The 22,428-nt window shown below is 36.6% G+C and overlaps 3 protein-coding genes across 3 annotated transcripts; all 3 read right to left on the bottom strand.

Annotated features, from left to right (window-relative positions):
* Positions 1-44: 44 nt before the first annotated feature.
* ccsapb (centriole, cilia and spindle-associated protein b) lies at positions 45-5,813 on the bottom strand. The gene is made up of 4 exons (XM_067386218.1): positions 4,810-5,813; positions 3,800-4,138; positions 2,437-2,726; positions 45-221 (listed from the first exon to the last, which is right to left on the bottom strand). The coding sequence occupies exons 2-4, from the start codon at positions 4,119-4,121 to the stop codon at positions 45-47; spliced, it is 789 nt and encodes a 262-aa protein (XP_067242319.1). The 5' UTR covers positions 4,122-4,138; positions 4,810-5,813.
* Positions 5,814-5,923: 110 nt separating this feature from the next.
* acta1b (actin alpha 1, skeletal muscle b) lies at positions 5,924-9,481 on the bottom strand. Its single transcript, XM_067386215.1, has 7 exons — positions 9,326-9,481; positions 8,225-8,364; positions 7,796-8,120; positions 7,486-7,647; positions 6,746-6,937; positions 6,482-6,663; positions 5,924-6,384 (listed from the first exon to the last, which is right to left on the bottom strand). Exons 2-7 carry the CDS (start codon positions 8,351-8,353, stop codon positions 6,241-6,243), a joined length of 1,134 nt encoding a protein of 377 aa, XP_067242316.1. The 5' UTR covers positions 8,354-8,364; positions 9,326-9,481; the 3' UTR covers positions 5,924-6,240.
* Positions 9,482-10,993: 1,512 nt separating this feature from the next.
* On the bottom strand, positions 10,994-22,225 carry abcb10 (ATP-binding cassette, sub-family B (MDR/TAP), member 10). The gene is made up of 13 exons (XM_067386214.1): positions 21,375-22,225; positions 19,381-19,581; positions 17,755-17,957; positions 17,358-17,492; positions 17,038-17,184; positions 16,749-16,884; positions 15,698-15,793; positions 15,376-15,585; positions 15,184-15,263; positions 14,917-15,097; positions 14,777-14,820; positions 14,657-14,691; positions 10,994-12,302 (listed from the first exon to the last, which is right to left on the bottom strand). Exons 1-13 carry the CDS (start codon positions 21,796-21,798, stop codon positions 12,047-12,049), a joined length of 2,148 nt encoding a protein of 715 aa, XP_067242315.1. The 5' UTR covers positions 21,799-22,225; the 3' UTR covers positions 10,994-12,046.
* Between the last annotated feature and the right edge of the window lie 203 nt (positions 22,226-22,428).

The raw sequence follows: 22,428 nt of genomic DNA, 5'->3' as shown, positions 1-22,428 counted from the left end.
GCCTGAGAGTTTTAGATAGTCACAGACATTTTCTGAAAGCAGTACTACCGAGACCGAGCAGAAAAGCAGCGCATGTACTCTGTCATCCAGGGGTTGAAATCGGGGACAATCTTATTTATGTTCTTTTCTAAGTCAACAGATCTGGCTCTTTGTTTGTCAAATTTCTTCATCTGTTTTTCCACCTCCCGTCTGGTTTTCGCTCGCAACGCTGACTCATGGATCTAGACAGAAGAAAGAAATGCATGAAAAATGCTAAACAAATGAAGGCATCAAGGGTTAGTTCACCCAAAAATGAAAATTCTGTTATCATTTACTCACAAAACAACATTACTCCACATTGACTTTCATGGACAATAGGCAGTTGAAACATCATTTAAAATAATAGTAATGACAGAATTTTCGTCCCTTTAAAGTTGGCATGAAATGAAAGTTAAAAAAAAAAGTTAAAAAGTTAAAAGTTAAAAAAAAAGATGGGCGGGACATGATTTTGTTCATTGGGAACTGTTTGACGTGACTTTAAAGTAGTAACAATCAAAACTAAGAGAGTAATTGTTCATTTCAGTATATAAGGACTATTTATATTAAAGGGTTCACCCAAAAATGAAAATTCTGTCATTTATTACTCACCCTCATGTCGTTTCACACCCGTAAGACCTTCGTTAATCTTTGGAATACAAATTAAGATATTTTAGTTGAAATCCGATGGCTCCGTGAGTCCTCCATAGGGAGCAATGACACGTCCTCTGTCAAGATCCATAAAGGTACTAAAAACATATTTAAATCAGTTCATGTGAGTACAGTGGTTCAGTATTATTATTATTAAGTGACGAGAATATTTTTGGTGCGGCAAAAAAACAAAATAACTTATTTAGTGATGGCCGATTTCAAAACAATGCTTCATGAAGCATCGGAGCATAAATGAATCAGTGTATCGAATCATGAATCGGATCGCGTGTCAAACTGCCAACGGCTGAAATCACGTGACTTTGGCGCTCCGAACTGCAGATTCGACACACAGATTCACAATGCTCCGATGCTTCCTGAAGCAGTGTTTTGAACTCGGCCATCACTAAATAAGTTGTCATTTTGTTTTTTTGCCACACCAAAATTATTCTCGTCATTTTATAATATTAATATTGAACCACTGTACTCACATGAACTGATTTAAATATGTTTTTAGTACCTTTATGGATCTTGACAGAGGAAGTGACATTGCTTCCTATGGAGGCCTCACGGAGCCATCGGATTTCAACTAAAATATCTTAATTTGTATTCCGAAGATTAACGAAGGTCTTACGGGTGTGAAACGACATGAGGGTGAGTAATAAATGACAGAATTTTCATTTTTGGGTGAACCACCCCTTTAAAGGTGCCCTAGATTCAAAAATTGAATTTACCTCAGCATAGTTGAATAACAAGAGTTCAGTACATGGAAATGACATACAGTGAGTTTCAAACTCCATTGTTTCCTCCTTCTTATATAAATCTCATTTGTTTAAAAGACCTCCGAAGAACAGGCGAATCTCAACATAACACCGACTGTTACGTAACAGTCAGGATCATTAATATGTATGACCCCAATATTTGCATATGCCAGCCCATGTTCAAGGCATTCGACAAGGGCAGAACGTCTGGATCTGTGCACAGCTGAATATACAGACTAGGTAAGCAAGCAAGGACAACAGCGAAAAATGGCAGATGGAGCAATAATAACTGACATGGTCCATGATTACATGATATTTTTAGTGATATTTATAATTTGTCTTTCTAAATGTTTCGTTAGCATGTTGCTAATGTACTGTTAAATGTGGTTAAAGTTACCATCGTTTCTTACTGTATTCACGGAGACAAGAGCCGTCGCTATTTTCATTTTTAAACACTTGCAGTCTGTATAATTCATAAACACAACTTCATTCTTTACAAATCTCTCCAACAGTGTAGCATTAGCCGTTAGCCACAGAGCATAGCCTCAAACTCATTCAGAATCAATGTAAACATCAAAATAAACACTGTACTTACGCGATTAGACATGCTGCATGACGAACACTTTGTAAAGACTTTGTAAAGATCCATTTTGATGGTTATATTAGCTGTGTGAACTTTTTTTTATGTTGTTTAAGGCAAGCGCAAGCTCTTGGGGCGTGGAACACCAGATTTAAAGGGCCACACACCCTGAATCGGCTCATTTCTAATTATGCCCCAAAATGGGCAGTTAAAAAAATGAATTAAAAAAAATCTATGTGGTATTTTGATCTGAAACTTCACAGACACATTCAGGGGACACCTTAGACTTATATTACATCTTTTAAAAAAAGTACTAGGGCACCTTTAACCAAACTCTAATATTTGTCTTATTCTAGTAGTCTTTTTTTCAGTAGTTTTCTTACTGGTCAAGAGCCTCTTATGATATGATGTCCTTCGTGAAAGGATACTCACCTCTGCAGTTGATGTTGCAGGACCAACATTATGGGTTTTCTTAGAAGCCATATCTGTTTGCTTCTCTCCTGAGCCATACAGGGCAAAAGGGTGACGGTTCTCTTTGTCAGGGTCTTTGGTGACATGAGGAATGACCTTTGATCTTGTATGCTTGTGTGAAGAGCGACGTTTGCTCTTTGGTGAGTTCAGGATATGCGTGTCAGTTTCTGGGTTGAGAGCAGGAAAGCATTCTCTGGTATTTTCTTCCTCCCGCTCCTGATGAGTCTGCTCAGCAATTCTGGTAACTTGCTCTGATGAGAAAAGACAGAGATTGGCATGGATTTTTGCATTATAAAAAGTGTTTGGAATCATTATAATTAAGTACCACAGATTATTGTGTCTTTATGCCTTGCCGTTTAGTTTTCTGTGTTTTGAACATTACTTTGAAAACGATGCTAAACTGTGCAGATGTAAATATTTCACTAAGGTAAAGTTATCTACTGTAAATATGTTTTTAGCATCAGCATCTTTGCAATTGATTGAAAATTATAATCAGTAAAGTTTCTCTCAGTATGTCATAATTTACCAAGTATTTATGACACTTGTAGCTGTATTATAGCTGTAAAAAATAAATAAAAACATTGATTCATAGAATTTTTATTACCATAAATATGGATGTTTAATGAAACATAGAATCTATTTTTCTGACACATATATATTTTTTTAAAAGTCAATTGAAGTAAATATAAATATTAGGGGAAAAATCCTTAACATTGAGTTGCATACTGTAGAATGTGAGTAATAATTTATTGACTAGTTATTCTAGTATTATTTATACACTATTATAGTATTTATTCATATTTTAAATTAGATTATTATTATGTTTTTGTTTCAGTTTACATTAGAGTAATTTTGCTTTTAACATTTTTTTTAATTAGTTTTTCGTTTTAATATTTCTATTTATCTTTTTAATTTCAGTAATTTTAATACTTCATCTTTTCACTTATTTTCAGTTAGGTATTGAGACGATTTTCATTCAGTTTTTGAAAGTTTAAAGGGATTGTTCACCCAAAAATGAAAACTCTTGTCACCATCAACTGATTGATTACCCATATATTCTTCTAAATATCTTATCTTGTGTTCAGCAGAAGAAAGAAATTCATACTGGTCTGGAACAACTTGAGGGTGAATAAATGATGACAGAATTTTCATTTTTTGGTGAACTATCCCTTTAAGAATTCATCTAATATTTAGATTTTATTTCAGCTTTATTTAAATTTAGTTTCAGGTTTAATTTACAACAACACTCAAAAACACAAGCTATTTTAGTAAATAATATAAAAGAGAAACCATATAAGATGACAACCTGTAGCTCAGGACTTACTGGTGTGTGCCGCGTCTCTGTCCTGGACTTCTCCCTGTGGTTCTGGTTCAGCTGCAGGTTCTGGTGTCACACATGCAGATCGTTCTGGTTTCTCATCATGGAGCCTCAGAGGTTCGACTTTATTCCGACTTAGAGGAGTAGATTTGCCACTGGAGCCTGTCTCGCTTCCCCATTCTCCCCAAAACCAAGGGTTGTGCGCCTGCTCCAACAGCCGTCTTGACAGTCTGTACTTCAGCAAATCCTCATAACATTTTGCATAAGTGTCCCATCTCGGATCTTTAAATTTCTTCATGTATTCCGACCTGATTCTCTTCGTCACCATATTTCACTATCGTTCAACTGCAGATAAATATATATAATGTTACATTATATAGCGAAGTAACAGTCTGATGAAACGGAATTATGCAATTCTATTTCGAATCAGCCCTCCTCTCGCGCCAGACTTTTAAACCAAATTACTATGGCAACAGAATTCTAATACGCAAGCGAAAGCCAATCGCTGACCAGCAGTGAGTTGCGCTCTTCGACACGCCCCCTCAACGTACACACCTACTTTAAGCCATGGCGTCATCTCGGAGCTCTCTGAACCTCTTAACTCATTTGCATATTAGGGTTCATAAGGTGATGATAAACATGAATGCTAACTTGAGTAATACAGTTCACTAATCCAAAACACACGAATAAAGGGAAGACATTAGTACATATTTTTATACGTAGCATTATATATAATGTGTTGTCATCGACAGTGCGACTGAACAGAGAAACGACAGACCGTTTCTTTATCTACTGTAAGTAGTCAACGTTAAATATCAGCGTTTGACACAATGACTCTAAAAGCAATCAAACGGTTTGCGGTATAGTAATTAAAATAGATGTTAAAGCTACATTAGAACGTCGACTAAGCGAGTGTCATGTGACAGCAATGAGCGGAAGCAAGTTGAATGAAAATTCACGCCATAAAAACCTGTCAACAGTAACATGAGCCGTGTTTTGACAATATATTTGCTTACCGTTTTGATTAAAGCAGGGACGAGAAGGTAAACAGATGGCGCTTATTGTCTGCAGACGTCAACCTTGCTTTGTAAAACACGGTTGTAGCTCCGCCCTGTGGTGAAGGCGCTGGAAATCACTCGAAGGCGTCAACAGGTGTCGTTACAGTTAGAACTTGACCTCGCAAAGGAGGGGTTTGAGGGTCTTAAAAGTATTGTTTTATATATAACGTTACGTGTAACTGTTTATGACATTTGAACAGCGTTTTAAACGACTACAAAACACGTGACAGTATGCGCTCGCGAACATTTGTGCCAGAAAGTAACCACCATTTTCTCGTTTTTTATAGCGTTTTCTATTTACAAATTAACATAGTGATAGGATGGTGTTTATCTGGAAAAACTAGACCAGACCACAAAAACCACCCAAAAGAATCACCTTTTGACCTCAAGAATTTGAATAATGCACATTTTAGTTTTAGGATTTGTGACTCATTCATGACAAATTAAATCCTTTTAAAGAAATTGTATTATTTAAATGTAATTATTTATTCTCTTCTGTCAAATCGGTGAGGATCTCTCCCTGGTTCTCCAGGAGGGAAATGTAGCACATTGCAGTCAGGTCAGATGGTCATCGTGTTTTTGCCAAGTAAGTTCCTGGATCAACATCGTTGTTGATCCTGGAACAACATTCCAATCAACCAATCAGATTTGAGGGACAAGTTTACCATTTATGTCGAGTTTAGGCTTGCAACCAGGGTTAGGTGCTTCTGCATCAATTTTATTCACCTATCTTTCCCCTGTGATTTTAGGGATAAGTTATGGGTAGGATTAGGTTTAGATGTTGATCAAAATATGTTGATCGAGGAACATGTCTGTCTTGGCAAAATCACAGTGACCCAGGTGAGATGGAGGTCAACTTTCACCATTTTCAGGAATATTGGAAGGGTTAAATGACTTTATGTGTGATGACTTTTTGTTTTTTGTAAACTTAAATACTTTGTACACTAAGTAAACTGCTTTATGAATCTTACTTTATTACCTATGCTTCCTGAAAATAATTAGATCAAACTTTTTTCTTTTTTTTTACTAGAATTTACTTATTTGCTTTTCAGCAACACGCTAGATTTCCAAGTTTCCAGTTTCAAGTCAAACAATTTATTAACACAAATGCGTCACAAATACCAAATAATGGATTTTAATAAATTAATGACTATTTATGTACAGATTACATTCTTGTGATAGACAACATGGTATAATGGTTTTCTGGATCTCGATTGTGTCTGGACAATGCTGGGGCCTGCCTCGTCGTGTTCCTGCTTGGTAATCCAGGGTATGTTCAAGTAACATATGGGTACAAAATAAATCTGTACCAAAGCTGTCCCATAATGATGAATGTACAGTATTCTCCATTATTGCGTGATCCACAGCAAACAGATGCAGATGGTGGATTTAGAAGCACTTGCGGTGGACAATGCTGGGGCCTGCCTCATCGTATTCCTGCTTGGTGATCCACATCTGCTGGAAGGTGGACAGGGAAGCCAAGATGGAGCCACCAATCCATACGGAGTATTTACGCTCAGGTGGGGCAATGATCTGTCAGAATGAGGAGACACACGAGCATGTCAGTGATGCATTTTGCTATATCAATAGGGAATGGGAACATTTAAAAAGATAACCACAGGTGCATTACCTTGATCTTCATTGTGCTGGGGGCCAGGGCAGTGATCTCCTTCTGCATACGGTCAGCAATACCTGGGTACATGGTGGTACCACCTGACAAGACATTGTTGGCATACAGGTCCTTCCTGATGTCAATGTCGCACTTCATGATGCTGTTGTAGGCGGTCTCGTGGATTCCAGCAGACTCCATACCTGTTCAGAAACACCTTGTTAATCAAACTAAAAGCTGTATGGAAAAATGCAGCATTTTCTAATAGTTTTTGTCTTTACGCACCAATGAAAGAAGGCTGGAAGAGGGTCTCTGGGCAACGGAAACGCTCATTACCAATGGTGATGACCTGGCCGTCGGGCAACTCATAGCTTTTCTCCAGGGAAGAGGAAGAGGCGGCAGTGGCCATCTCATTCTCAAAGTCCAGAGCCACATAGCACAGCTTCTCCTTGATGTCACGGACAATCTCACGCTCAGCTGGAAACAGAGTTTCAGAGTAAGTCAGTTGATTTCATCATAACAAAAACAAATCAAAAATTGTGTTGGAAATGTTTGGGGTAGGTACTATTTTTTGAAAGAAGTCTCTTATGCTCACCAAGGCTGCATTTATTTAATTAAAACAAACAGTAAAATTGGGGAAAATATATTATTACAGTTTAAAAAAAATTTTAAAAGCTAGAAACTTAAAAAGAAAAACTGCATTTATTTTAAATAAAAATAGACATTTTAAAAGTATTTACTGACACTTTTAATAATTTTTTTTGTGCATTCTTGCTGATACAGATTTTTTTTTGTTTTGTTTGAGTGGTAAGGTAGTAAAAATGATGGTGTATATCCAACAATGACTGATATGATAAATTAAAAACAAAACTTTGGCCAATAACCATTATGGTACTAAAATATTGTGCTTCCCTCAACAAATATGAGTTGAAAGACACATTTTAAAAGAAATTCGATGAGTTGTGACAAATCGTATATAAACAACACAGAAATGAATGTGAAATTGAAAAATTGCATTTTCCTACCAGTTGTGACGAAAGAATAACCACGCTCGGTCAGGATCTTCATGAGGTAGTCAGTCAGATCGCGACCAGCCAGATCCAGACGCATGATGGCGTGGGGCAGAGCGTAACCCTCATAGATGGGGACATTGTGGGACACACCATCACCAGAGTCCAGCACAATACCTTAAATATAGAAAAAACGGGTCAGAAAAAACTTTTACCATATAGCACATTTTGTGCAGATATCTAAAATTGCATATTAGATCCCATAAAATTATTTGTAAATTAGATCTTTAACATATAGGATTGAGTGTTAAAATAATGGTCTCACCAGTGGTACGGCCAGAAGCATACAGGGACAGCACAGCCTGAATGGCCACATACATGGCTGGGACGTTGAAGGTCTCAAACATGATCTGGGTCATCTTCTCACGGTTAGCCTTGGGGTTAAGAGGGGCTTCAGTCAGCAGAGTTGGGTGCTCCTCAGGGGCCACGCGGAGCTCGTTGTAGAAGGTGTGGTGCCAGATCTTCTCCATATCATCCCAGTTGGTAATGATACCGTGCTCGATGGGGTACTTCAAAGTCAGGATACCCCTCTTGCTCTGAGCTTCATCTCCTACGTATGAGTCCTTCTGACCCATACCCACCATGACACCCTGGAAGAAGAAAAAGGGTATTTTAAATGTTGCAATATTTAAATGGAAAAATAGATTAAGCTTATCCATGTTAATGATTTTAAAAATGGCAAAATGCGACATACCTGGTGACGGGGGCGACCGACGATGGAGGGGAAGACAGCTCTGGGAGCGTCATCACCGGCAAATCCAGCCTTGACCAGGCCTGAACCATTGTCGCACACCAGGGCGGTAGTCTCGTCGTCGTCACACATCTTGATGGATTCTAATGTGGGACATAACATGGCAATATTAACTATACGTTGTGGTGAATTGTTGAATAGTTCATATGAATTCATATGATCTGATTTGTGCGTTTTAATACATTCTGCTTACACCCCACTGACTGTTAGGGGTGGACCTTCATACTTATTTTTTTCTAAACATTGTACATTTTCATAAGAATCACATATGAATTCATACGAAACCACCTTGTAAGACAGTTGCGTTTTCTTGGGTTGAACATTAAGAAATATTGGATTTGTGCAAAAAGTTAAATTGAATTAGTTGATTATACAACAATGCATGCATCGGTTACATACACTGCAAAAATGTTTTCATCATCTTTCCATCCATTTAACTTTCATAATATTTTGTATTATGAATATTTTTGTACTTCAGTTCTATAAGTCAGTTTCATGACTCATTTTATGAGTCAGCATTTTTAACTTTATTTTATTCATCAGTAATGAAATTCAAAATGGTTAAAAACTCCAGTCATGACTGCAGGTTGTAACTTTAATTTTACTTGAACAATTCAAATTAAAATAAGTTTAGTTGATTTTTGTATATACAGCGTACAAGTGTTGTGGAAATGGCAACATTAATGAGTAAATCAATTCAAATCAATTACTAATGAGTGAGTATAGTAGTAAAGTAATATTATAAGTTAAATACATATTTATTTTCCAATATATGATTCTAACATGCTGTCAAGTCAAGTATACGAATGACAATTCAAAATATACAAGTCATCTATTATGAATGCATTCATTGATTAATTCATGAAAACATAATTATGCAAATATTGTTTATGCCCGATCAATATATAACTTAATGCAAACCCTTTATCTATATTTTGTAGACGTTGACGCCAAATAAAATATATTAGTTGCTTTACATTGACTAAAAGTTAGTCTGTTAGTCAGTGTAACTAGTAGCGCATGTGTTTAATCCATTTCTCCTACCTTTCTCTGATGAAGCTCAGTGCAGAACACAACCGCTGATGGATCCAGTCACGGACTGACTGACCCATGAAAACCTTATATACTCTTCGTGTTTGTCTCCATGCGCACTATTGAGGATATCTGTATGTTCAGTTGGAGTTTTCCCCATCCTTCAACCATATTAGGCTCTTGCAGGGTAAGCGAGGGGTGACTTCCTAGTGAAGCAGCGTGTCTCCCGCTATCCCCAGGTTCGTAGTGAGCACGACTGTCCTTTTATGGTTTGATAGTCATCATTCCAGTCCACAGCTTGAGCTGTATATGGTGTGGGGGCGGTGTTTATGTTGCTACCAGCCTTTTCCCACATGGTGCTTCCTCCTAGTATATTTCTGTCAAATGAGATTTAGAGATTTGTGCACAGCCAATATTTGATCTCATTATTCTCACTCTTTGCGCAGTGTAAAATCTTGACCAAAGAGATGTATTATGTGAAATTAAAATAATGTGATTTCAGGTAAGGCGTTAACAATTTTCATTACGAAAATTTATTTCTTTTTGATGTGTTCAGTACTTTATTATTAGTGTTATTATTATATAATATGTACAAAAATGTATTGATTGTACTAGCTTAAATTGTATTTTTAGCTGTTAATATAGCCTAAGTGATTCATTGTTGCGAGTAATGTTATAAAAAATACCCCCCCCCCACCAACACATAAATGTGCAATAATCGTAAACGAAGTCATAAGTGAATTGTGGGTAGTCTAAACTTCTTATAGACTTGCATTTTCTATTTTAGACTCTTGAGGACATTTGGACCATCTGTTCACAACTGCACTACTGCCAGTTTTCATAGCAAATGAATTAGATGGTGTTCATGTTAGCTGACTAAATATTCACTTTATTTCATTCAATTGATAACATGATGTGTTTGTATTTGTGAGATATTTTAAAGTGCTATATTTTACAATCTTTTTGGTAATTTTTCTCCTAACTCTGTAGTCTATGCTCTGACAATAAGTCTTAATGTGCTATTTTGCTTCTCAAGTAAATATTGTTTTAAAGATATATTGATATTTTTAGTGGAAAACAAGACAAAAAAAAAAAAAATCATAATGATTCCTGGTGATGATTTTTTTTTCAGTGCAGGGAGGTGTGTGGCTGCTCTGCATGCTTAACTCAAAAGAGGCCCGTCTCTGTGCAAGCAGATATCCTGCCATAGTTGGCCCTAGAGCTTATGTTGTGCAAGTCAATGAAGGGGGCAGCCACAGTCACTGGGGCTAAGCAGCTTACTGCTTCTGCAAACACAGCCTGAGCTACAATCTCCCTGCTTGAACTTAATCAGACTTTGTGGTTTAGTTTCTGAGGTTAAGAGAGGGGCACAATTGAGGCAATTAAAGAAACCACTTTATTGCTGAGGTGTAGTAGTAGGTTTGCTTACTAATGGAGTGGCCATAACCATTTTGGAGACTGATAGATTACAGTGAACAGTCAACAACATTTTCCATAGTAGATCCAATTCGACAGTTTTCACCTCTTATCCCACTTTTGCTGCCGCTCTTAATTTATTTTCAAGGGTCAAAACAAGCGCCCTCTTCTGGTCACTAAAGTTTAAATGTTCTCGAACACAGGGTTGTGGACAGGGCAGTGTTTTAAGTAATGTTTCAATGTAATTTATTAAGAATGCAGATAAAACAATAGAAAATAAACAACAAACAAACATACACATTTCACTAACTGAAAACTAATAAGTTACCACACAAAATATTCAAATGTTCTAAAATTCTGAACAGATTTCATCTTGTCTCAATTGTACATATATAAATATATATTGTCTTTAAGTAAAAGTTACATTAAAATCTCTCTCTTATAGTGTCTGTTCTCTTCTCAAATACAACTGAGACAATAATATATATCCTTCTTTCTTTTACAATGGTCTATACAGATGCTTCTTCTAAAACAGTATCTTCATTACTGGCAAAACACAATGGAGTTGGATTTCATCCCAGTAAAAGCTTTGCGGTTTATGATTTAGGCACGATACATTGACATCTGTGTCATTAACAAAGGTGATAAGAAAAGACAGAAGCACCATTGTTTCTGTAATTCCCCCACCAACAAAATCTTCATTATCTGTATTACTTATAAAACATTTGCAGAATTAATTTGTGTAAATTGTTCATAAATCATTCTTGTGTAATTTTTCCCACTGAATCAAATGCAACAATTTACTTAATGGTTTTATGTAGTTTACACAGAATTTAATTCTGCTCATGTTTCATGAATAAGGCCCTATGTACACTTCAATAAACTGATTATCACCCGTTCCTTAATAAAGGACTGACATGATTTATTAAAAGTAATAATAGCATCAAGTAACTTGGTCTCATATTTCAAATCTACCTCCTATCCCTTTCAAGCTTTTCCATTCAAATATATTAAATGTTTTTCTTGGGCTATGAAAGCATAAAACAATTTTAAAAGCAGTGTTTTTGCAACTCTGATGAGTAATAAATCATGTCTACAGCATGTACGCTGTGACTGTCTGCCATTGTAATTAACAATGATCAGTATACAACTGGTTTCCAGTTACTTGGCAGTTTATGATACTGCAAAGGCTAAATAGCTACATTTCAGTCTTTTGTCATTTCAGAGTGCTCAAAACACAGTAAAACATATCAAGAGCATTTAAAGATGTTTGAATGCGTGCACTCTCTTTGTTTTCTTTAAATGACTGTGTTTCTCCTATTTGTAGAGAGCCTTTTTTTGCTCAGACTGCAGGAAGGCCTGCTTCTCCATCAGCTTGCGGAAGAGCCCCTGGTCATCGGCAAGGAGTTGGGCATGGCTGCCGATCTCCATCACCCGGTGCTGGTCCATCACAGCCACGGCATCCGCGCTCTGGATGGTGGAGAGACGGTGAGCGATGATCAGCACTGTGCGACCGTGCATCAGCCTCTCTAATGCCTCCTGTACCAGAAACTCATTCTCTGCATCCAGAGCACTGAAACAGAGACCAGGGCAAGTCATATATATATTATACACACACACACACATATATTATATATATATATATATATATATATATATATATATATATATATATATATATATATATATATATATATATATATATATATACACACACACACACACACACACACACACACACACACACACACACACACACACACACACACACAAGCCATTATTCTATACACAGATGCATTTTCCATTTTAAAAAGATGGTTTCTGTTTTTTAAGATTTTAAATATTCTTTCAGAAAAATAATGTTAAAGTAAACAGCATTGTGCACATCAAGATGTGTTGACAGGTTGAGAGTTTGACAAGTTTATTACAGACCTTGTGCTTAAGGTTCTGTACTGAATCATGGCAACAAGATCAATACTTATAGATTGTACTGTACTGTACTGACAAATATAATGAAACAAGATAAGTGATGATAAAGTCAAGACCTTTACTTGTCCTCCAATTACCCTGAAAGGATGATGCCTTTTTTTGTAGTTCATTATTATTTTAAAAATGTAAAGATATTATTGTAAAAGGATTGACACATAACCCGAGGACACATCTTTTAAAATAATAAATTGTTAACTAAAATATGAACTAAAATATATATTGTATAGACAAAGAATAAAGACTAAAAATCTAGCTTTTATTTCCATGTATATTTTTAACTAATGTCCCTATTATGGATTTGAAAAAGTGAATGAAAACAAAGTTTTAAATCTGAAAGTGCATTGTATATTAAGTTATTGTCTCTTAAAAGTACGAGTCGACTCTGAGTCAATTTAATGAGTCGTTTGTAAAAACGAATCCCAAGCCGTTTCGTTGTGACATCACAGCGAAACATTAGCATACTGTCCGCCCACTTATTGTGCACGCAGACTCCAGGGAAAATTCATTTTTTCAACAATACCACAGCAGTACAATCTTTTGTTGTGTTCCTGTCATTTTACTGATGACTGCTTCCCAAACCTTTGAGAGTTTAACACAGGATTCGCAAAGCACAAACGCTTCTAAACCTGTAAGTATGATTAATAATTGATGTTTATATTTTCTAGCGATCGTCCAAAATTCGTAGTTTTGTATGTTATGTTGTGTAACGTACACCCTAGTCTGTATGTCTCCTGCTAACCGACTAACTCATGTTTTTGTAGTTCTGCTATTCAGATGTGTGTCCAATATTGTCTAAAAATGTGTCGATTAATGCAGCTTGTCTGTCTTATTACTTGGAGTAATGATCAAGGATGGAGCACAACTTTTTTTTACAAAGTGTAATGCATTATCAGCTATTGTGCTCAGCTAACGTGTGAGTTTACAACATAGCTGTGGGCTCGGTTCGCTTACATAACTGTAAAACAAACAGTTTTTATTCCTCTGCGTTGTTATTATTACGATAGAGTAGAGCTCTATCTGTATTGCAATAGGATGTTAAGATGATAGTCCGCACGAACTAGTTGAAGTATTCTCTCTGTAAACAGTAAACACCCATTGTAATGTCAAACAATGGTAAAGCCATTTTTTACTTTGTCAATAGTTAAGGTGAAAAAGTCTGTGTACACATCTGTCCTAAATGTTTTTGTTATGTTAGAGGTTTTCAGCTTTGCTTGGCATTCTAATACAGCACACCTACAAAGTATAACAGTGACGCTGCTATCACATCATATAAATAATGCAAACTAAGATGACACTTACTATAGAGAAATGTCCTGCTCCAGTCGTGATTGCTAATCAGTTTCTGGTTGATCGACTACTTCAGACGTTTCATCATTGGACTTGATACAGTAAAATCGATGCTATCTTTTCTGTCCATACATTGTATACAATGTCTTGCAAATTGATAGCTGTCATTTAGTTATGGCAATGAGCATGCAGCACAATGGATTGGGCAATCTGACCAATCAGAGCAGTGTAGGCTCATGGAAAGGAGGGGTTTAGAGAGACTGATTTTTAAAACTGCTTCTAATTAAATGTATATTATGAGAAAACAAAAGTGTTTTTTGACCTTGCATGCATGCAAACCTGTTGTAAGAGACTCCCAAAACAATATTAGGAACCTTAAAAAAGGCATAATGGGGCACTTTAAAACATTTTTCCTAATGCTAATAAAAAAGGAAAAGTAAGAAACATGGTGGTGGGGACAAGCCAAAAATATAAGAAATTTTGTTTATAATAAAGTTTTTAAAGTCAAAGTGGCAGCAGCTGTTTTTTTTAACATATTTTGTAAAAATTTACAAACTTACAATTTGAAAATATTATTATTAATATTTGATCTGGTATGCTTCTGCTCATCTATTCTTCAGCTTATTTTTAAGGACTGTATAAACATCTCACCTCGTGGCTTCATCCAATAAAAGTATCTTGGGATTCTGTGAAAAGCATCAAAAAAGCATGAGATAAATATAAAACAACAAATATTTAAAATTCAATCTAATACTAAAGAGGACAGATTACCTTCAGCATGGCTCGAGCTATGGCGACTCTCTGCTTCTGTCCTCCTGTTTATTCAACAAATCAGTGTAGTCATGCATGAATTACAAACAGACACATTTGTCCCTTCACAAACATGAGTTTCACTGGAGGTTTTTTCATACCTGACAGCAGTACCCCCTTCTCTCCTACCACTGTATCATAGCCCTTAGGGAATTCCTGGATGAAGTCATGAGCATTGGCTATTTTTGCTGCCCTGTAGATTTCCTCTACTGTGACCTGACTTGAGTCTGTTGCCCCATAAGCGATGTTCTCAGCAATGGAACAGGAAAAAAGAACAGGCTCCTACAAAAAACATATTCACATATAGAAATTAGTAAAATGGATGTAGGATATGGTCTAATTCTCTTTCTTCTGGTGGCTTTTCTTACCTGGCTTACAGTACCAATGTGACTCCTCAGCCAGTAAGGATTCAAGTCTCGTATATCATGGCCATCAACAGTGACCACACCTGCATTTAAATCAAAACTACACATTTATCTCTGCATTTTTACTGCTCTCACATCTTAGTTATTAACATCAGTTTCAACATTTTTCACTGTATTCTTACTCTCAGTTCTCACCTGAATCAGGATCATACAGCCGGAGTAACAATGACACCAGTGTGGATTTGCCAGAGCCACTGGATCCCACTACTGCCATTACTGACCCCGCCGGCACAGACAAACTTAGATCCTGGAAGATGGGCGAATCCTTTCTCGTTGGGTAAGCAAAACACACATTACGAAACTCCAGTTCTCCTTTTAACTGCTCTGGTTTTAACACAAGCCCCTCTAAAGAAGAAAAAAAAATCAACAAAAAGATAATTACTTTACTGCCATTCACATAAGAAAAGATAAAAGTATTGTGCATTTTAGGCATTATTCAGAAAGATATTCTATTTACCATTGAGGGGAAATTCAGGCTTTCGGTCCATGAGTTCCCATAGACGAGTCCCAGCACCAAGCCCCTTCATCAACTCAGAGTAGAATGAGCTGAAACCTTAAATTAATCCACAGTAAATGACAAGTTGTACAGTACTTTAAAAACTTCTACACAGAGCAAAAATTACAGCTAAACAGGTTTCTACCTATGAATAAGGCCCAGTGTTCCACCCCCACAAGAGCCGTTTTGTTGGGAAATCCCAACAGAACTGTGTTGAAAGAAACATATTCTTTTCTAAATGTTGCACACTGGCTACAAAAATTATAAAGCCTGCCTTGGGACCTAATGACCTAAATGAACTGAATTCTATGTAAACCAGCCCATGCTGAAACTGAAAATGAAGTCCAGCTTATGGCGGTATTCAACTGAAAAGTTATCAGAAAACTGAAAAGTTATCAGAAAACTAATATATGTTGAAGGACATAAACTACCTTTCAAAAGTTTGGGGTCAGTATGATTTTTTAAAAACATTTTTGAAAGAATTTTCTTATGTTCGCCAAGGTTGCATTCATTTGATCAAAAATACAGTAAAAACAGTAATATTGCGAGATAGTTTTACAATTTAAAATAATTTTTATTTTTATAAAAATACATTTTTAATATATTTTAAATTGTATTTAATTCCTGTGATGGTAATGCTGAATCATTACTTTAGTTTTCAGTGTCACATGATCCTTCAGAAATCATTATAATATGCTGATTTAGTGCTCAAGAAACATTTCTTATTATTATCAATGTTGAAAATGATGTGGAAACCATGATACTTTTTTTCAAGTTTCTTTGACAAATAAAAAAGTTCGTAAGAACAGCATTTATTTGAAATAGAAATCTTTTGTAAAATTATAAATGTCTTTACTGTCACTTTTGATTAATTTAATGCATGCTTGATTAATAAATGTATTAATTTCTTTGCAAAAAACAAAAAAATATACATCTTACTAACCCCAAACTTTTGGACAGTAGTGTATATTCATACAGTGTATATAGTGTTGCTCTGAGCCAACATCCTCACCTGCGATGCTGATGCCCACCCAGAAGGAATACATTAGGAAAGATGACAGCTGCCCAACGGTCATGGCCTCACTGGCCATCAGCAGACCTCCCTTATACAACACACTCAGGATGATGACATTCCCACTCAGTCCCGTCTGCAACAGAAATGAAAACATCAGAGCAGAAGTACTGGACTGGACAAATGATCTTAAACTGCCTTACTGATTAAATACTACTTTTAAACAGTCAGTTCTAATAATCATGCAATACAACTTAAACATTTGCACAACAAGATAGATGAATCTCACCACTCCATAGAATCCAGCGGAAAGCATCGCCTCTTTCTTAGCTAGTTCAAAAATATGGTCAGTCTTTTCCGAGTACTTTTGCACCTCTGTCAGCTCTTTTCCAAAAGCTCGAACTGTCCGCATGTTGCTGATCCGCTCTTCTGCCAACTAGGAGATGCAGAGCAGCTACAGAGTATAAGGATCGCTTGGCCACTTGCTGTTATTACACTTACAATAGAGCAATGAATTCAGCTATCAAATGATTACTGTCCAAGGCTTAGTTTCATATCTGCAATAAAACATGCAATAAAGCCCCATTGAAAGGAAACATGACCTCTCACCTGCGTAGCCTCTGCCAATGCATCCTGTGTGCGTCTTGATATGGATCGTATGAATTTACCAAAAATTACAGCCAGGCAGGCAATGGGAGGAACAACCATCAGCACAAAGGCTGTCAGACTAGGTGACACATATAACTGAGGAAGAGAAAGAGAAAGTTCAAGAGTTGAATTAGTCAGTGATAATAAACAAAGATGCATTCATGAATACAAACACTACACCAGAATTACTGCATTCCACAATAGCTTCTGTTTTAGAAACAGATGAGAAAGTAATGGGAGTGAAATGTTTTTATATAAAGCAGAATCATGGTGGCTGGTTTCACATAAGTGCAGTTAAAATGTTATATTCGTAAAGAGAATTAGCTGCTAAAATGTCAAACTATCCCAAGCGTCTCACCATCATGCCAACTCCGGCCCCCGCCTGGGCGAGGGATCGCAGCCCATTAGACAGGTTGTCGGTGAGGCAGTTTCCGACGATGGCCGTGTCTGCCGAAAGCCGGTTAATGAGCTCACCGGTTCGGGTCTTATCAAAGAATCCCACCTCCTGCTTCAAAATCGAGGAGAAAAGGGTTTCACGCAAGTTTCGCACAATCTGTTGCCCTGTGAAAGCAGAGAAAGACTTTTTAAAGAGAGAGTACAGTATGCATGCTGGACAACTCAATGAGTCACATGGAATGATTCTAATTAATGGAGTAAAGAATAAAAAACGAGACCTAACCATTACAGAACAAATACATTCAATCAATAAATACATAGACTACCTTTCAAAAGTTTGGGATCGTTAAGATTTTTTTTTGTTTTAAAAATAGGTCTCTTATGCTCACCAGGGCTGCATTATTTAATCAAAAATACAGTAAAAATGAATAACTGTCTTCTATTTTAAAGCTGTAATATGTAAGATTTTTGCAGTAAAATATCCAAAAACCACTAGGCCAGTGTTATATATTTTGTTCACTTGAGTACTTAAAATATCCCAAATGTTTCCAACTATTTGTAAATCATGAGAAAATTGCGATTTTAACCAAGGTTCTGAGACGTGTCTGGGAGTCCCCCGTCAATGGCGTCATACCCGCGTTACCCTCGGTTTTATTTTGTAGAAACCATGGAAACACCAAAGATGCTTGAATATATTACATATTTCATTAGACAAGGGAACAACTGCTTGGTTAAATTTATAGACAGAAAACCAATTATTGTTGCATGCCATTTATCAACACAAGCCATCCAGCATTTATTAATATGATATTCTAATATCGATCTAGCTTACTGCAGTGTGCAACAAGTGTCTCACAGCAGCTGCCGAGCGAACGCTCAGAGTAATGTTATAACATCATTTTCAACACACTCAAATGTATCTAATATAATAAACAGAGCTTGACTGGAAGAAGCAGAAGCGGCGCCGACGACTGCGGCATAATAAAAGTTCCGCTGCTTGTCTCTCATTAGAAATCGCTCCAGAGGCCTCATTCAGCTCCAACAGCACTCAGTCCTGCTCTGCTTCATACTACAGTAATGGTAATAATCTCATCCATGAACATAATTTCTCCCTGAGTCCCATCCTGATTCTTTTCCACTGACTGTGAGGTGAAGACCACATCTCCCAAGATTCCGTGCTCAAAATCGCACATCAAGCTATGCCTTTGTTTTGAATTGGCGACCTCTAATAGCGAAAATTTACATACTGCAGTTTTAATATGTTAAAATGTAATTTATTCCTGTGATGGCAAAGCTGAATTTACAGCATCATTACTCCAGTCTTCAGTGTCAGTTCAAACGAAGTTCAAAAGAACCTCATTTATTTGAAATACAATCTTTTGAAACACTGTAAATGTCTTTAATGCATCTTCGTTGATTAAAAGTGTTAATTTCTTTCAAAAAAAAAATAAAAAAAAATCTTACTGACCCCAAAGAACAGTAACATAAGCCACAAAATTCTCCAAAAAAACACACAAAAACAACAACAAATCCCTAATGCACTATAAAGCATCTTTATTGTTTCATGTGATGTGCATTGAGACTTCACCTGAGATTTGCATGAGGTAAACACGAGCAGCATTTGCAGCGCCTCCGCAGAGGAAGACACCTGTTAGCATTAAACACAGGGAGGTAAGGGAGGCGGTGAAGTCCTCTGTGGGGCTAGAGTAGATGGTGTCAATCACTTTTCCCAGAAAAAATGGTGCAGACATGGTGACAGAGCTGGAGATCACCAGAAAGCCCACGGCAGCTATGAGGAGAGTCAGAAACAAATCATAAGGGACAAATAAAATATCATTTCATAAATCAGGTACATTTAGCAAAAGGTACATTTGCATAAGAAGATTTTTTTTTTTTTTTTTGATGATGATTTTCTTTGTTTTGTTTTGTCAAGAACATAATTTTCATCATCAATATTAAGATATTTACTAAATTTACATAGTATAGTTCTAGCTCTAATATCAACCCTCTATCAATATTTAGATGGTGTAAACATAATGTAAACAGCCTGATAATCTGTTTGTTCCTTGAAGAAACAAAGATATTTAGATATGGCTGCCATTTACTCTGGCATCCATCTGAAACTGAAAAACCCTCGCACACCATGGCCAGGCAAACTCAAACTTGCTCGATTTCTTCCTAACAAAGAGCAGGTAATTTATCCTATTGAAATATAGACTGCATATTTTTGAGAGTATAACAGTATTCTCTCTACTCCTAATGTGTGCATTAACTTGCAGAGGTGTAAAGTACTTGAGTAAATGTAATTAGTTACTGTACTTATGTATCTTTTTGGCTACTTTGTAGTTGTACTGAGTTTAAAAGATATTAGCAACTTTTACTCTCTACTTGACTACATTTTTGAGCAAGTAAATGTACTTTTTACTCCACTACATTTGTGACGAGTAATGCAGTTACAAATTACATTTTTCATGGCAGATAACTTTTTCTGCAGCAGTTTATTTCTCATATAAAGAAGCAATATCTCCATCTAAAGGCATTGAAAGTACTTTATCTTGTGCATTTTGCCTTTACTCACCCAAAACGTGTCAACAAGGATACTTTATGTGAATGTGAGTGCATTAGCAGGTAGTTGCTGATCGCGGATGTTTTATTTATTAGATGAGGAAATGACTGCAGCTGGTGATGAGGCTCAAACCATCACATACATACAGTAGACTTTGACTATTTAATTTTATTTAACATTGTTTTATTTATCCGCTATATTGACAAGACTGTTTTGAAGGATATTGGTTTACTTATGGCCTTTCTGTGCACTTTAGCTCAACTGAGACTTGAGAGTTTGTAGAAGTTTAAAAGGTTGTTGCGTCGACCTTGATTTATTATTCATTTATTGGTGTTGAGTTTTATTTTGATTTTAGAAAATAAACTTGATTTCTCATCTTACAAATCAATGGTTTCTTATTTTCACTGGTATGTCTCTCAGGACTAGTGCATCTCTGAGTCTACATTCAGCATGAGTAAAATACTGAAGTGCTGTTAAAATCAGATACTTTAAGACTTTTACTCAAGTCGTATTGGAATTGGCTACTTGTAACCTGTAGTGGAGTCATTTTCGATGTAAGGTATCAGTACTTTTACTCAAGTGTGGTTTTCAGGTACTCTTTACACCTCTGGATGGGTTAAATGCAGAGGACAAATTCCGAGTATGATTTACCTTACTTGGCCTTCACATGTCAATTTAACTCTATTTCACTTTCACTCTTTAAAATGTTCTTCGGTCCATTTATGTATCTCTTATTAGTAAATAACATTTTTATGTAATCATTTGCATTCTTTTCTTTTTTTACTTTCATCAAAAAATTTAAATATTTACAAAATGCACAAGGTGTAGATATCAATTTCAAAAAAATGTTTTCCAATATGGTCTTTTGGACAATATACCATGATATTTCTTGAATCACTATGTAAATACCATAATTTTTAAAGGGATGTAAAACTCTACATATCTCAGGAAACAGTCAAAACCATTCAAGTGCCTCCAAATGTAACTAAACACAGAACATAAGCACTTTGACTTGCCTGTCAGTCTCCATCTCTGGGGATAGGCCAGCTGTAGCAACTTATTGACATCTTCTGAGGGTACACGTAACGTGTTTTCTGAGGTTTTATCGTTACTCTCCTGGTTTACCACAGTCTTTGAGGTTTGTTTGGAGTCCGTAGATGTGCTGTAGAGAGCAACCGTGTGTCTGGAGTGTGTCCATATACTTTTGGGTAAAAATAACCCTCCAGTTCTGAGACAAGAGAGCCTGGACATGTTCCTTCCCTTATACACAGGCAACACAAGGGCATCAAACGATCCATTCTTGCACAATTGCTTTTTCCACGATGTTTTTGATGTCCGATTAGGCAAAAGATAAAATGTATCTGAACGAGAGCAGGTACTGTTACACTGTTGCAGTTTCACGATTGTATATCTTGTCATTCGCAACATTATCCTATACATTTGGAGAAAAAGACGAGCGAAACGAAATTTACGAGTCTCAACTAATCATTATCTGTCGAAACTTACTGTATAAAGTCAGACGGCCAATGCATCGAGCAGTGCTGTAAACAGTGGAGTGTCTGGACACACTTTTGACTGCATGACACAGTAGAAAGACGGACTTATTGTGGGCCGAGGGTCGACGGTTACTAAGGTTTATCTGTTCCTGACAGTTTTCACATCCAGCCCTTGTTTGCGTTATCTTCACACACGCCCAGCACATTCACTGGCAGCGCCCTGTCACAAAAACCTGCTGCAGGACATCTGTCGGTCTTTACTCAACACAACGTCAATGACTGTTCCAGTAACATAAAAGTGGGATTTGGAGTGTTTTAAAATAAAATAAGAATAAAAAGGTGACCCCGGTGATTTCCTTGACTTTTGAGGAAGCGAAGCACTACTACGTCATTAAACGATCTCCGTCATAGATATTAATACAGAGATGTCGCGTTGGTCAGATCAATAGAGCCGCCATCTTGGAAAGGTCAGCAAGGAGAACCGTATGTATAAAAGTCTCAGGCACGTCAGTATTTTCACCCCCCCCCCCCCCCCCAAAAAAAAAAGGTTTTAAGCCAGTCATTTATATCTTTT

The sequence above is a fragment of the Chanodichthys erythropterus genome, chromosome 5 (assembly GCF_024489055.1).
Source record: "Chanodichthys erythropterus isolate Z2021 chromosome 5, ASM2448905v1, whole genome shotgun sequence".
NCBI classification, from domain to species: Eukaryota; Metazoa; Chordata; class Actinopteri; order Cypriniformes; family Xenocyprididae; genus Chanodichthys; species Chanodichthys erythropterus.
The sequence above is the reverse complement of the archived record's forward strand: the minus strand, read 5'-3'. Positions and strand labels throughout refer to the sequence as shown.

Bases quoted from the DNA above. Each gene is read 5' to 3' on its own strand.
- ccsapb (XM_067386218.1), bottom strand. From the start codon at position 4,121: ATGGTGACGAAGAGAATCAGGTCGGAATACATGAAGAAATTTAAAGAT. The intron at 2,727-3,799 runs GTAAGTCCTGAG...TTTTCTCATCAG, and splicing joins CAGAGACGCGGCACACACCA to AGCAAGTTACCAGAATTGCT. The intron at 222-2,436 runs GTGAGTATCCTT...TCTTCTGTCTAG, and splicing joins CTGCAACATCAACTGCAGAG to ATCCATGAGTCAGCGTTGCG.
- acta1b (XM_067386215.1), bottom strand. From the start codon at position 8,353: ATGTGTGACGACGACGAGACTACCGCCCTGGTGTGCGACAATGGTTCA. The intron at 8,121-8,224 runs GTATGTCGCATT...TTCTTCTTCCAG, and splicing joins TCGGTCGCCCCCGTCACCAG to GGTGTCATGGTGGGTATGGG. The intron at 6,938-7,485 runs GTAGGAAAATGC...CTCTGTTTCCAG, and splicing joins TTATTCTTTCGTCACAACTG to CTGAGCGTGAGATTGTCCGT.
- abcb10 (XM_067386214.1), bottom strand. From the start codon at position 21,798: ATGTATAGGATAATGTTGCGAATGACAAGATATACAATCGTGAAACTG. The intron at 17,958-19,380 runs GTGAAGTCTCAA...CTGCTTTCACAG, and splicing joins TTACCTCATGCAAATCTCAG to GGCAACAGATTGTGCGAAAC. The intron at 17,185-17,357 runs GTGAGAGGTCAT...TGCATCTCCTAG, and splicing joins CATTGGCAGAGGCTACGCAG to TTGGCAGAAGAGCGGATCAG.